Source organism: Neltuma alba, unplaced genomic scaffold (genome assembly GCF_004799145.2).
Source record: "Neltuma alba isolate B1F8T4 unplaced genomic scaffold, ASM479914v2 tig00010783_pilon, whole genome shotgun sequence".
Taxonomy (NCBI): Eukaryota; Viridiplantae; Streptophyta; class Magnoliopsida; order Fabales; family Fabaceae; genus Neltuma; species Neltuma alba.
In genome coordinates this window covers 310,358-326,587 of record NW_021635601.1, presented here as the reverse complement: position 1 = coordinate 326,587, position 16,230 = coordinate 310,358, and the positions used below count along the sequence as shown (strand labels likewise).

General features: G+C 36.1%; 1 protein-coding gene and 1 pseudogene across 1 annotated transcript; one reads left to right on the top strand and one right to left on the bottom strand.

The window, feature by feature from the left end:
* The first annotated feature begins 1,061 nt into the window (after positions 1–1,061).
* LOC114759054 (protein PATRONUS 2-like) lies at positions 1,062–3,411 on the top strand. Its single transcript, XM_028948156.1, has 5 exons — positions 1,062–1,177; positions 1,794–1,914; positions 2,124–2,393; positions 2,787–2,815; positions 3,057–3,411. The coding sequence occupies exons 2-5, from the start codon at positions 1,842–1,844 to the stop codon at positions 3,252–3,254; spliced, it is 570 nt and encodes a 189-aa protein (XP_028803989.1). The 5' UTR covers positions 1,062–1,177; positions 1,794–1,841; the 3' UTR covers positions 3,255–3,411.
* A 2,090-nt stretch (positions 3,412–5,501) lies between these two features.
* LOC114759038 (PH, RCC1 and FYVE domains-containing protein 1-like) lies at positions 5,502–15,892 on the bottom strand (annotated as a pseudogene).
* Positions 15,893–16,230: the final 338 nt, after the last annotated feature.

The following is a 16,230-nucleotide window of genomic DNA, read 5'->3' as shown; positions in this document are numbered from 1 at the left end:
ATGTTCTCAAATGCTAACATATTAAGTTTAATTTTCAAAACATCTATGATTGTTACAAAAAATCATCACTAACTACTAATGATTTTAGGATTAAAAGATAAATGTATGTTTTTTAAAGTTAAGAGATCAAATTAAAATTTTATACAAAATTAAAAATTAAATATATATTTTAGCCTATTATCTATATCTTAAAAAAGACTATGACTATTGGCAAAAAAAAAAAAAAAGAGTAGACCACAACTCAAAAGCTAAAGATTTATCTGTATTATTAATATTAATGTAAATAAAATTTTAAAAGTTTAAGAATTATCATTGTATCCACATTATGAATGTAACCTTTATGAGGGAGATAAGCTTTAGGTGGAATAGCACAAAAATACGATTGGCATCTGCATATTCCATATTAATCTGTCCTATTTTGACCCAAAAAAACTACCTTATTTTTTTCTTTTTGGGTTATCTAGAGTATCCTCTCATCCAAATAGGAAGAGACTAATATCTTGAAATACTATCAGGTACTATAATGGGGATTCTTCCTAACAATGTTTTTCTCCATATGCATCACCCTAAGAATCGACCTAGGACATGATACTTAAAGTCTCGAAATCTCTTTCACTTGGATCAATACTTATTAGTAACTGCCTTTTTTTTAATAATATTGAATAACATTACTTATTAAAAGCAAACAGCAATACAAAAGAACTATTCTTGATCAAGATCCACCTCTTAGATCTAAAGTGGAGATTGATCAAAGATACAAAAATTCTTTTCCAACTTATGAGTAACTTTTGCTAAATTATCAAGAACAAATAAATGACACACGTTCACATATCTAATTAAGACTTGCTAGTCTATACTGATAAATTCGGTTTTTTTTTTTTTACCAACAAAAAAATGTGACCTACCTTAAAAGTCATAAAGTTCTAGGTTAAGGTTGGAATATTGAAATTTATTAAGGGTTCTTTGGTCCAAACCCTTCATCAATTCAGCTTTTTATTTGCTTTTTTCTTCTTCTCCTCCCCCTTTGGATATTTATAACGGTCAGAAATAAACCGCCTACCCTATTCGTCGTTACATAGCGTCGTTCTCTCGCGGGCTCGAAGCAAAATTCAAACTGAACTCTGAAGAATTCGGCACCGTGGTCTGTTCATCTTCTTGAGCGTCTTTGTTCTCCGAGGTATCATCCTATTCCCTTTCAGCATCTCTCTTTCTGCTGTTTTGGATCCTTTCTTGTTCTCTCATTCGTTGGATCGGCAAGAAAAGGGTTGTGAACAGATTAAAGGTGTTATTAGTTTGTAGAAAATTGGGCAAAAGGCAAATACGTAATGGGGTGTGTGTGTGTGTGTGTGTGTGTTGAGGGATGAGTGGAATGGTGGAAGAAAATTGAACGAGTGATGAAAGAGTAAAGAAAACAATCGTTCATTATTTAATCGGAAAATAGGGGATCGTTAGACAACCTTTGCTCTTCTGTTTGGACTGAGGACCTTTAAAGTTTATGTTAAGATTGTCAATTGTGAGTCGCGCCACAAGATTCTTATAGCCTCTTTATCCGCAAAGGACCATTATATCTCTGATTTGCTAAACTCTTTAGAGCGGAGTTATCATGGTCACTACAGTAATTCTTTAGGGCTTGCTTTGTTGCTTGTGTGTATTTTTCAGACTCAGAATCAAAAAGTGTTCTTTTCAGTCTGTAAAACTGAACATTTTCAAGAGGAGTCGTTTATTAAGTGTGAAATAACTTTCACTTGAAAAAAAAAAAAAATCAATTCATGCTATCTTCTATGTTGCTGCAGAGCCTAGTACCCAAGCCTTTTCTCTGCTGCATTGGATTAAACAAGGTAATGGCCAAATATATCACCCCTGGGAAGCTGATGATTAAAGATGAAAATTTGGTTCTTCAATCCAAACCCAAGAGTAAGGCTTATGTTGCTATGAACACTTGACCTGAGTAGAGTGGTGTAACATCAATAGGATTTTTGTTTCATAGATGTGCTCAAGAATAAAGTGATTGAGAATTATTTTTACATTTAATTAATAAGATGGCACTAATATGATTATCGCACACAAAATGAATTCTTACTATGGTGATTTTCTCCTGTTATATTGGTTATGACTTGCAATAGAAGCTGCCTTGAGTGGGAAGACAAAGAATTCTAAAGCGGATGGAAAGAAAGTTGGCTTAGTGCCTACTGGTCGAAAAGCTCTCAACGACATTACAAACAAAAACGCATCTGTTTTTGTCGAAGCCTCATCAAGGAAAAAGAATGCACCCAAGGAAGAACAAGAAATCAATGTGAAGGAGGAAACGTTCTTGCATGACCATAAGAAGTGCATTGAAGCCCAAAAAGCAGCAATGAACGCTTTGAATCTAGACATGGTTCTTCCACAAGATGGTATTTGTTTCTGGCCCATAATGCAAGTTGTTCTTAGTCCTCTTGCATGGCATGTAGGGTTCGTGTTGCTAATAGTAACACTAGGAATGAAGACTAGCAATCTCAAGGATGATTCATGAAACATGCTTTAAGAAAAGAGGATTGTGTTACTATAGAGCATATGAAGAAAAGGATGATGGCATTGGACACCTAACTTACAAAGATTTGTTAAGATCAGAATTACATAAATATTTGAGGAGAGATTGTGTGCAACATATCTGAATATTATCTTTTAACTCTTCCTTTGGATGGAAAAAAAAAGATGGATGTTTCCGTTTCTTATTACTACTTTACAATAAGTTTGAAAGCTTCTGTGTGGGAATCCAGAATCCTTACTTCATTTTATTCTTGCAGATTCCATAACTTCTCTTGATCAGATTAAGGTAATATTCCCTTCCTGTCATACCTTTTTCTTCACTTGTTTTGTTTTGGTTATGAATATTTAAAGGGGAGGTGACCTTGGACCAAAACAAAAGCATTGGTTACTTACTGATTATAATACTTAATCATTCAAAAAATTAAGTAAACATATATTCATTTCGCGGTTAAATTATATTCTCTTTGCTGCTTTGCTTCCCTTCGTTGCAACATTTACTCTTAACTTCTTTTTGGTGGCTTTATTAGGTCCCTCAATCCCCTCGTTGCTACCCAGAACCAGAGGAATTGCCAATGTCCAAGTTTTCTTATTGGTTGGACTCTTCAGCACAGAGGAGCTGTCCTCCATCTCCTCCTCCATTACTATGGGACTCTGCACCATCTTCTCCTATTTCATGGGATGATGAAGCGTTTGAGTTTGTTCTGAAGGAAGAAGTTGATGCTTAATAGCCTGTATGAAGTGGTGTTCTGGCTCTCCGAGAATACAGTTTGACCGGAGCAACCAATTAACGCCACTTCAAACACAGCCTAAGTTTGACTTAATGTTTGTTTCGTACTCATGTTTTCAAGACAATCATCGAAGAAACCTGATAGCTTTTAGCTGTGGAACTTCGTGTGTTTACAGTTTGCACTGATGACTGTTCATATTTCATAGGTCTGGGAATTGTATGTTAGGCTCCCTTTCCTGAAGCTCCTTGCTTGTTAGAAGAAATCAAATTACAAGGATTGGATTATATTTAGATAAACTTTGTTAGGTGTTGACCGAGAAACTGTCTAATAACATAAAAATATGATGAGACCTTCCGTTTTCTTTGTGTTGTTGTTGTTCGAAGGATCATATGTTGTCAATTTATAAATCAATTCACTTGTTATGATCTAGCAGACCAATAGCTGCTGCCTATATTTACAAGGTGAACTAGTTAGGTAGTGTGCGCGCGCGCGCGCGCTGCTTCATGTTTCATGTTGCAGCGGGGAACATGAAATGTTATCCCTCTCTCTTTCTATATATGTATATATATACACAAGTGAGAACACGCATGGAGGAGGACGAGGGAAGAAAAATATCTTAACTAATAGGGAACTTTGGAAAGATAAAATTCAGAAGATTCAAAACCTCATACATCACAATACAACAACAAAGCTTTATCCCACTAAATGGGATCGGCTACATAAATCACACGGCGTCATTATACTCTGTCAACAACTCAGTCCTTAGATATATTGTTGATCAGGAAATCTCGTTCAATGATCTCATTAAGCGTTCTTCTCAGTTTTCCTTTACCTTTTTTTATGAGACTTCATACTGTCTGATCTACCTTTCTCACCGAGGCCTCTAATAGCTTTCTTTGCATATGTCCAAACCACCATAAGCGATATTCAACCATTTTCTCTTAAACAGGCACCACACTAACTCTTACTTTGATATTTTCATTTCGAATTTTATCTTTCTTGTATGACCACATCCATATCAATATCCTCATCTCTGCTATTTCAACTTTGTACTCTTATTTTTCCTTTATCGCCCAACATTTATTATCGTACAACATAGCTGGTCTTATAACAGTCTAATAAAATTTTTCCTTAAACTTCTCAGATACATTCTTACCGTAAATAACTTCAGTAACCTTCCTTCACTTTAACCAGCCAGCTTGTATTCTATAAGAAACGTCTCCATCAATTTCACCATTCTCATGTACCATGGATCGTAAGTATTTAAATTTTGATACTTGAGGAATGATTTGATCCCCTATCTTTACTTCTAAATCACCATTGCCTTACCTCTCTCTAAAATTGCAAAGCATATATTCTCTTTTGTTCCTACTCAAACGAAGACCTGTTGACTCCAAAATCTTTTTCCATAACTCTAATCTAGAGTTAATTTCTTCTTTTGATTCTGCCATAAGGACTATGTCATTCACGAAAAGCATGCACATAGAGATTGTTGCTTGAATAAGCTCAGTTAGAACGTCTAGAATAATATTAAACAAGCAAGGATTCAAAGAAGATATCTGATTTAGGCTAATCTTAATAGGAAAGTCATTTGTCTCACCTCCAGGTGTTCTTATACTAGTAGTTATCCCCTCATACATATCTTGTATCACTTTGATAAAACCTCATACATCACAATATTAACCAAAAAAAATTTAATTTGTATCATAAAAAGTTTATTTAATAGTACAATTAGTCTAATGCATAATTTATGTTATTGATTTTTCTTTTAATTTTTTTCTAGGAAAGCATGAATGCAGCAATTATCCAACGCTAGACAATTTAACCACTAGCCCTTATCTAAGTCTAAAATGCTTTGAAAATTTATTCAATTAAAAACTTAGATAAATAATAAGAAAATAACCAAAAAAAATTTAATGTTTACATAATAAATCTATTTAATTTCAATAAAGTCAAAAGTTATACCATAATCAAACCTATTGGCAGAAAAAGAAAAAACGAACATAAGCAAACCGATGAATTTTAAATTGGTACTTCCCTCATTCAATGACCAATCAAATTTTTAAAAAGTCCGTTTTAAAGTCACACAACCCTCATTTTCACTCTCTGTTTTGGCCTCTCTTTTTTTTTTTTTTCCATGTTCTGCCGAATCAGTCATAATTATCTCTTAAGCATGACATTAGTCATTAGGCAGCATATGCAGAAAAACACCTCTACTGATAGAGGCAATCAATGAACAGCACATAAAGAAAAATCTGCAAATATTTTGCTTGTAAAAATTTACAATGTTGCTAGCCAACAAACCTACTAAGAATTTACATCTCACTGTCAACCCCCAACACAAGGTGTATATATAATTATATATAGGGAAAAAATGCAAAGTGAAATCAAACTAAGGAGAAAATAATCACAAGAGCATAATCAAATCCCTATTCTCTTCTTTCTCCTATCAAGCCAAACCAAGCTAGCTACCAACCCTCAAATCCTTAATATCAGATGGAAGCAAATGTAAAACTAATCAGCATTATCTTGCTGTAAATCCAACTAAAATAATGCGGAAAAAGAAGAAACTCATTTGTAGATCGTTTCATCAATGGCTGACTTGTCAGCCCCGCGTACATTGTACTTCTCATATATTCTGGCCCGATTCTCGGCCCACCATTGTTCTGCTTGCTTCTCACTAAACCGCTTTCGACTGCATTCACCAATCATAACCTAAGTCAGTATATATAAGGAATTTGATATTAAGGGATGAATTTGTGCTAAGGAAAAAGGAATATAATGCAAGAGATCAAGAATATTCCTAGAACATGACATGAACAATGAAGTACCAGAACACAAATGCCACACATGCTCTTAGTAAGAGATCCATTTCTATCCTTCCAGGTTCTCCCCTCCTTTAGTCTTGGCTTCACCATTCTAAGTTAGGCAGTTCACCAAGGCTATGTTTGGATGGAAGGAAAGGTGGGAGGAAAATAGGGAGGAGGGGATACTAAGAAAGAAAACTTCTGATAATAGTAAATAAAAAAATATATATATTACTATTTATGGGTAAGTTTTCCATTCTGGTATTCTTTCCTTCCTAAATTTTCCCCATCCAAACATAGGGTAAGTTTTTTTCATGAACAGTACAATGTAATTCTTTCATCCATGCAAGAGAAAGCATTCAACAAAACCAAAAATGTAATAACTTTTTGTTGCAAACAATTAGTAATGTCCCCAACTACTCCTCCAATCCTAAATATAATACCCATTTTGTAGTGTAATTTACACTACAAAATGGGTATTATATTTAGGACCGGAGGGAGTATTAGTTTTTTTTTTTTTTAAAGTACTTTTTTTTTCATGCATAGTGCCCTGACCTCTCTGTAGCCTACAGGCACAGACAGCCTTTTTACAAATAAAATAAAATAAAAAATTGTTTCCAAAAGTGATATGGAAAGATTTTAATGATAAGACACTACAGATAAGGTAATGTTAAAGATATGAGATTTAGTTAGATTTTACCATTTTTTATTGATATATTTTAAATTACAAAATCAATGCATTTCATACCTGAAACGAACTCTCTTAAGATCTATCACACCTCCAAGGGAGGTAAATGTAATATATACTCCAGGCTCATCTTGCTCAACCCATCCAACCTCACCCCGAGTCTCACCTTCCTTTGTTCTGCTCCCATTTCTTATCGTTGCATCTGACTGGCTGTGTTTGTTGTTACCTGCATTTCGATTACTGGTGGTACTTAATCCGTTTGAAAGTGACTGGGTGTTCAATACCGCTAAGTCTGGTTCTAGGCTAGTAGCTTGAATATTTAACCCATCAATAGAAGAATTGATGACTTCATTAGAACAAGGATTTGATTCAAAGGAAGCAATAGAAGGAAATTTCACATTCCTAGATGCTCCAGCGGGAAGCTTCTCGGCCACATCCTTCAGCTGATCAGTACAAAAAAGACAAAGAAATGTAGTATCAGGTGGACTTCAGTAAGGCTTACAACAGATTTCCAGTTCTGTGTAGTCTAAGAAATGCTACTTTTTAGTCTAAAAAAAGGTGCAGATTTGGAACAGTGATAAACTTTTCCTTTGGTACAAGTATATGATATTTTATTTAATACTACCGACTCATTGTTGGGCTTAATCAGAAATAACTCTCCCAATGTGATTTTTCCTATTCACAAGGTTCAAACCCTCAATTTTACTCAATGAGAATCAAGTCCTTTCTACTTGACCGGTGTCGGTGATAGTAATAGAGTCCCATAAATTAAATACAAGCTAACGTTTTCCATACAATGCATTTGTCCAGTGAGATGTTGCCTTCCATCAGAACCTGAAGCAGAAAGGCTAAATTTTGAACGGCTTGATTATGAACTTTTAGAAACATGCTTACCAGTAATGGAAATAATTATATGCTCTTTTAGCTTTCATCTCATAGTATCCGGGCTAGTTTCACGGACCAATGTTCTCTGTTAATTTTCATGTCCTTCAAAGTTTTACAGTCAAACCAAAAACCAACATTGCTTGACTGCTCCTTTAAAATATATATATATATATATATTACATTCATTGGCTAGAATCTGCGTAAACGTAGTACAATACAAAGAAAAATCATTCCTGAACTTCATTTTGCTTCCAGAACACAGAAGATCTATAGGCTGTAAAAGAAGTCTAGTTTCTTGGGTGGTAAAAGGGGATTGAAGGTTTTTTTCTAGAGACTTTTTCTGGTTGAGGAGTCAATAAATTCGCTGAATTACATTAAATTTAGCATTTAGGCTTATGCCTGAATGTTATCAGAAAGAAAGAAAAGACAAGAAATAGAGAACCAACAAAACTCTTATCGTGCCACGCTACTACTTCATATTATATTATCCATGCTACCTGGTTAGTAAGCGACTTGATCACTTCCTTCGCTGCTTTGCATTTGGCAGTTTCTTCACCAGCGTATGCTATTGCTTCCTTCAGCTGTTTAGTCGCTCTTTCCAATTCAACTTCTTGAAGTTGAGTTTTGCGAGTCATATTTTCCACCTGAAAGAAAAAAGTGATAAGTCACTGCAAATAGCCAACCAACTTAAACGTCCCAATTGATTCTTTGAGAACAAAAAAAAGGAAAAGGAAAAGGAAAAAGAAAAAGGAGAAAGCAAAAAAGTCCTTCGTGTACAAGGAGAGCAAAAATATAGATATAGAAGTATCAAACAAAAACATCCGACCATAATGCTTATGATTGTTTTACATGAAATATGCATCTTGCTTCCAAGTGTCCCAATTTAAGCATAATTGTTGAAGGATGCAACTTCATTCTTGCCTTTGTTTGTACAATACGGACTGCCTACCTCAGATTCACTGTGGGGGGAAAACTTAAAAGATATATGAAGAGGGATTCAGTTGGGACCCATTTTCAGTTAAAATCTATTCTAAGGGAGTACTGTCAGCGAATGGGTAAAACAAGATACCTGCGCTCTTAGTTTAGTAATCTCTTGGTTAAGGCTATCGTGTGTCTTCTTAACATCATCCACACCTATCTTGGGGGAGGTAAGTCCTCCAAGTGTTGGGTTGGAGTCGTTGAACGAGGTGGACTGTGATGTCTAGATATTGGGGATGTTGCCCGAGAAACAATTCTAGATCCTGGAACAGAGGCTGAGAAAAACTTCTTTGATGATCCAAAAACAGGATTGACAGATTTAGAAACATTCGACGGCCCACCATGGGAACCTCCATTTGGAATGGGTGAGACGCGACTACTATTGAATTCAAATTTCTTGTTTTTCTTTGAAGACCTGCTTTCCACTTGCTTCAAGGATTGCATTGAAGAAAACCTAGCAAGCTGATTACGAGATCTTGAATCAAATTTATCATCATTAACATTAAAATCAAGTGGCCCCTGATTGATACTTCCTCTTCTGCTTACAGAAGAATGAGATGAAGCACCAGTTTCAATAGTTTTCCTTAGTTTATTATAACAATTATCACAGACCCGATAAGGTTTGTTGGGATTTGGTGCCATTGAAGCCTTGAGAGATTTCTTACTGCTGCAAGAATGACAAAAAACAAGTCCACAATTATAACAATTATGACGTTTTCTTTTGAAATTGAAAGGCAGGCGGCAGCCAGAACACATGGATTGGTCAACACCAGAGGCCCACTTATGAAGACAGATAGCAGCAGTGAAATTAGTACCGCAAGCAATACTTTTGACTTGTTTGTCTTTCAGAGCTTCCACTAATGTTGGGGTATTTCTATCCTCTATATCCCCATGTCCTAAACGACCATGTGCACCCTTGCCCCATGTGTAGACTTCAGTCCTTGAAGTTAAAACTGCAACATGATATGCACCACAAGCTATCTCTTCCACAAAATTCTTTGAGAGCCTTCCTTCAACACGTCTTGGTAACTTGCCGTCAGTATGAAGATTTCCTAGCTGGCCATAGACAGGACTACCCATGGTATAGACATGACCTGAGGTAGTAAGTGCAACAGTAAGACTGTGTCCGCACACCACCTGACAAAAGTTAGGTTCAACAAGAGCTGCAACACAGGTAGGAACAAGTTTTGCTTCCTTGTCACCATGCCCAAGTCGACCTTTGTCACCATCACCCCAAGTAAACAGCTTCCCTGAAGAGCAGTTGCTGGAACTTGAATTTCCGACCATGACTTCTACAACTGCAGCAGAATGCCAAACACCACAAGCAGTTCTCACAGTACGAAGACCCTTAAGGGACTCTACTTCTCTTGGTATGCTAACACTTTTTCTGTCCCCATGACCCAGGACACCAAATGTACCATCACCGAAAGTAAATAATTGCCCAGCAGAGGTAACAACTGCAGTGTGCCATGGACCACAAGAGATAGATGAAACATGTATGCCCTCCAAGGGCCCATTTACTCTTTTGGGGACCCAGTGGCTCACTTGATTTCCATGCCCCAGAAGACCATAATTGTAGGTGCCATCACCCCATGTATAAAGATCACCAGAAAGAGTCACAGCACATGTATGGTACTCCCCGCAAGCTACAAGCTCAATATTGGTATTACTCAGAGATTCTATAAGCTTTGGATGAAGAACATCAGAGTCAACTCCATGCCCAAGCCTGCCTCCTAATTCCTCTCCCCAAGAGAAAATTTCTCCTTGCTTGGTCACCAAGGCAGCATGCCGGCCACCACAAGCTATGTTGTGTACATCAAGTACCACTGCAGATTCCAAGGCCTTGGGCAGTAGAGAATCCATTTTTCCACCAAGATGGTGAGTTCCACCACCCAAAACACCATCACCAGTTCCTTCCCCCCAAATGAAAACATCCCCTAAGGCGTCACCATCATCATGACCAGAACCCTGGCTGGATGAGCTGACAGCGCTTGATAGACTTACTCTAAAAGCATCCATGCCCATTGCTTTCATCTGACCATGTATACCATCTGATCCTCCTGATGACACTGAGAGGACTGAACCACTAGTAGAATCTGGATGGAACAAACCCTTTGGAGGACCAGAATACAATATCACATCAGATAAAGCTTTGTCCAAACCATTTTTAGGGGGGCTCTCAAAGGGACTATGAAGGCGAAGGTGATCCCCACTGTCCTGAATAGGGCAATTCAACATTCTCTCAATGCATTTTCAATTGACATTAAGTGAAACAAGGAAAAATTGAAGCACAAGTTATTTGCTGATACCTTTTGCAGGCTTTCATTAGTATCAAATGGAGAATTTAACGGGGAACTTCTTCTAGTGTATGTTCTGGGACTACTGGCCCCAGATGGAAAGCCATCACTTCTTGACTCTGTTCTCCACTTCTGGTGATGGCAACGTGATATTAATGCTTTTAAACCACTGAACCAAACCTCAGCTTCATCTTTATCTTTGCAAATCTAGTAGAGGATAATCATAGCACCAGATCATAAAGGTTGTACAGACAAAATGCCCTGACACTGTTCATATCAATGATATCTGTACATTGAAAGCCAAAACGCCGAAAGGAGAGAAAGGAGAGAAATGTAAAAACTTCATACCAAGTCCAGTGACCTATCACTGTAGATAAGAGAAAATGACTGGTATTCTTTCTCAGGCCGCGGATATCTTTGAAAGATTGGCTGAAAAAAGTATTAGTCACAGAAGAAACCAATCTCATTATCAAAGCCAACAAGGATCTATCATGTAGATAAGAGAAAATGAATGCACCGCAGATGTCCAAAGCCAAGAAGGATCTATGAATATTATTTATAATAAACAACCACATACAGGCTTGCCAAAAACAATAAAGTTCAATGACTTTACATAAAATGAAAATATCATTAAAAATGGAAAACCAAGACAGAACATAAGATCAGCATTAACTAATCTCCTGGAAAGATATAGAATAATCATTGCCATTAGTGATTAACTTAAAAAACAGAGAGAGACACAGCCAGCACTATCCTACTTTGAGTATAACTACATTAATAGAAGTCAAATAAATCTAGTAAATAAAAACAGGTAAAGTTATATTGTCTAAACTATCTTATGTACAAAAACAAAAACAAAAATCGGTAAAGGACTTTAACTGTCCCATCAAAATAGAGTTTCTTCTTCTATCATTTTTTCCTGCCACTCACTGGCAGACCTAGAAACAAGTGAGGGGCAGATCCCCGAATTTTTTTGGCACTTTGTATATTTTAAATACACTAGCTGAACTAGGTATATCTGTGGGGACAAATTGTCACAAAAATTTTGTATGCTGTATATAATGCATAGTGCTTTTTAGTAATTAGACATCTATGTTTGAAATGTTAAGTTATATTTCTTTTAATTTCTTTTATGTTTATTTACATCGGGTTGATGCACTAGTTTCATATTTCAAATCTTTTTTTTTCCTTGTATTTTTTCTTCACTTCTTTTCTCTTTATCCTCTTCTGTTTTATCTTGTTTTATTTTTCTTTTTCAATGTTTCAATCACTTTTTTATCTTCTTTAATGGTATTTAAGTCTTTACTTGAACTTTACACTATGCTTCTGTTTTTATTACGTATTATTTGATACAACCAGCTTCAATTTCACCCACATGCAAGGGAATAGAGATTTAAAAAAACTAACAAAATTGAAAAAATAAATTAATCATTTAAATAAATAAAAAAATTAAAGCATCAGTCATATCAATAAATCGTAAAATAATAATACCTATTCATTCTACTTTTATATAATATATTAAATTAATATATTAATTTTTTATTTATATTTAATTTAGGTAAAAGTTACCTTTCCTAGAATTCTACTTCAGGATATACATGTTAAATAAATTATTTTTAAACACTAATCTTGAGTATTATTTTTCCCCCACCGATAACAAGCCTTTTGCTGTCATTTTTCTTTTCCTTTTGGTGAGCCGGTTATATCCGAGCCATGATGGAGCCATGCCAGCCATTTCATGCATCTGAGCCAGAAAATGTTCAATTTATCTGTTAACACATGCATTCATGGCAATGTGTTAGGACGGTGTTATTGTCCAACATGGCTATTCTCTACAGGTGGGTTGTTATTGAAAAATCTATCCAGTTGCCATAAACATATATCATAACATGGAAGATCAAAATCAGAAAAGAACCCTCTTACTTTTAGGTTGAAAATTAATAAGAAAACACGTCCATACATCTATCAAATAAATTTAAGCATACAAGAGTTCACGTTGACAATGCTAACTGTATTAATCACAGAAAATCAAATAGAGAAAAAGAAAATCATCTCAATTGAAGCATGACTACCTTCAGCTAAATCAGAAGAAGCAAAACTAAGAATGATTCCTCTATCATTCATTTTGAAACACTTACCGTACGTTGTCCAGATATTATTCTCGAAATATGGCTTAGTTTGAGGTGCTTCTCCTCTTTCCCTGAGAACCATATCAAAGAAGATTCATCCTGAAAGCAACAGCTAAATGAATTAGTTAATTTTTTTGGCAGCAAGTTAATAACAGGCAAATAACTTTACTACAATATCTATTAAAAAATGTATTGTAGGTAAAGCAAGATAAACCCCAACCAATATCATGGCAATAGCAAGAGCAATTGAGAGCTTAAAAGTAATGATAGCAGGTTGATTCTATAAATAGCATGCAAAATCACTACATTAAAATAGAGCTTGACATGGTCAGCAAGGGTACAATCTAGCTTGAATTCCATTTTTATATAATACATAAATTTTGGAACAGCATATAAAGTGGTAACAACTTATCAAGCTCTTGCATTTCCAATTTTTACTTGAAAATTTTCAAGCGACTAACTATAGCCACCAAAGTTTTCTTCATTTTTTAAGTAACAAATGGTGATACACTTAATTCACCACACAAAAAAAATGGTGATACACTTATAGAGGGATTTATATCTACGAAAAAGGAGCACCAAACTCACATTGGAAAGCCGAATCTGACAAAACTTGGGCTTCCCCCTTCTTCCATACTTGAGCAAGCAAGCCCCTTTTTTCAATGCAGTAATGGCCTGTGGTCAGGATAGATAAAGGACCTAAGTCAGCACAATTAGCAAACTTGAAGATGGAAAGACATTTTATACTTTACAGCAACGATAATATAGGGAAAAGAAAATGTGTTCACAGACAAAGTCTTGGGCAGAAGAGAACTGTAGAAGCACAAGGGCATCCACCCCAAACTTCAGTTTTCCACTACAAGCATCAGCGACTGAATTCACAATAACTTGCACAGAAATTAAACGTTACCCAAAAATCCAACACAATGAGACTACAGAGAAAGCACATCGGCTCTCTTAACTAAATATCTCACAAAAGATAATTATACTAAAGTATATTGATCCATGAGCGATCAGATTTGTGGACAAGATTGAGATAAATAATTTAATGTCCCAGATTGTGAAATTTCTGAAAGATTTAGCCTGCTAAAGAAGGTGCCTGTTCCTTAATGGATTGTGCAACATTTGGCAGTCATGATACAAATCTAAGTGAATGTTAATATTTATTTATACACTATCTTGTTCCTAATGAGAGATATTTGCGGTGCAGACTTTTGATCTTTTCAGTGAGTAATGGACTTGCCCAGGGAGTTTGGAGCAAAATCAAAATGTCAACATAGGGCTTTGAGAGAACTATAGATGGCATGGTTCGTTGAAAGCATACAATGTTAATTGCTATAATATGCCTTCAGTTGGAGAAGGACACAGGAAATTTAAAGGATGATATTTTTTATATTACCTCTATAATGGGATAAAGTGATCTTCTTAGCTTCTTTGTGATGACAGGCTAACGGTAATTTCAGTAGCATTTCTTCCTTCATGTGTTTCTCATTTTTTCTGGTTAGTATGCCCTTGAATTTCTTGTAAGAGAATAACTTATACTCTGCTCTTGACTCTTGTACTTCTCTCTTTCTCTTCTGACAAATTTTTTGCTATCTCGTACAAATTACACATCATTTACAGTTTAAGTTTAAAGCACAGTTTACAAGACACTGGTTTCAATCATGGACTCGTTAATTTTGTGTGAAGTATGAATTCTGATCATGATTAGGAAGTAAGCAGCTTCTCTAAAAACAGGCTGGCGGGAAATTCCCCCCCCCCCCCCAAAAAAAAAAAGGCTTTAACCAGCCTTGATAAAGCCTAAATATGAATTTCAAAAACCAGGAGCAACGTATCTTCCAAGATGCGTGCATTTAGAAGATGACAATTGAAACTGACTTCAGCTGACACAATTCTAGCTGACAGTTTAAGATACTAATGGTCGTGGCAGAGAAGTTACTGTTTCTAGACTCTGATTTATATACCAACAAAGTTATGCCCAAGTCACTTTATAGATGACAATAACCAGAGAGTTGCCAATAGCACCCAGGATCACCGATCACCAGGAAAGTTCGGAAGGTCATAAGTACTAATATAATCAGCCTTTAGACGACGATTATAAATAAATAAGGGGATACCGTAAAAAGAGAGGAAATATGGAGTTTTAATAAAGCAAATCACTATATCCAAATCATCCTTGTCCATTTGTTCGCAGCCAACAGAGAAACAGCATTGACAGTACCACGGGACGAGAAGTTTTCCATTATTTTTCTGTTTCTTTAGTTTCTCTCCTGCATCGCTCAGTTGTAGACTATAATAAATCGTAATACTAGTTAAAGTTCGAGCAAGTTTCTGAAGATACCTGCTCAATGTCTCTTTCCACGGGACCAGCTCTGTTGAGATCCGAAGCCATTCTATCAGTCCGTGACACCAATAAAAACCAAAAAGCACAGCTGAGAAATAATTCTCAAATCGAAACACCAATCTCACACTCAACCGTTTTCATAATAACCAGACCCTGCCATTCATCAATTGCCCAATTTGCTCACAGCCCCTACTAAGGCCCAAATTGCCACATTCCAACAGCCTAAAATCATCACCACAGCTCAAATCCTCCTTGATAATCACTTACGTTGAGTTACCAATTTGTTCAATTACAGTTTCCTTCCGCACAAAGAGCACCAAAACCAATGTTTCAGAACTTGATACTGCCAAGAACAGTAGGAACCAAAGCGTGGTCCCAAGTGAACCTGGACACTGATTAGCACAAAGAAAACAACGTGCTGGGTGATGAAGTACGGCCGATCGAGAAATGAGGAGAAAACTTCATAAATTCCAGTGATGTCACTGAGCTGAGGTCACTGTCAGACTGTCAGGAAGAAGGATATTTCAGCCAACGGAGTGCGGGAAATTAATGAGAAAATCTAGGAAACTGTGATCTGTTAACAGTTGCAGACGAGAGAGAAAGCGAGGTAGAGAGAGAAGACAATGCAGGAGGAGGAGGAGAAGAGAGAGAGAGGGGATTAGAAAGAATTTGCAAAAGTTACAAAAGAAAAGGTATTAAAAATACCGTCGCCGATAATGGTTCGCTCAGAAAGCGAGTGATTTAGGCGAACGAACATGTAACTTTGTTAGAATCGCCACAGAATCATATAACCCATTATGTCATATGGAGTGTTTGGATAAAAACCAAACCATGGTTTCAGAAGT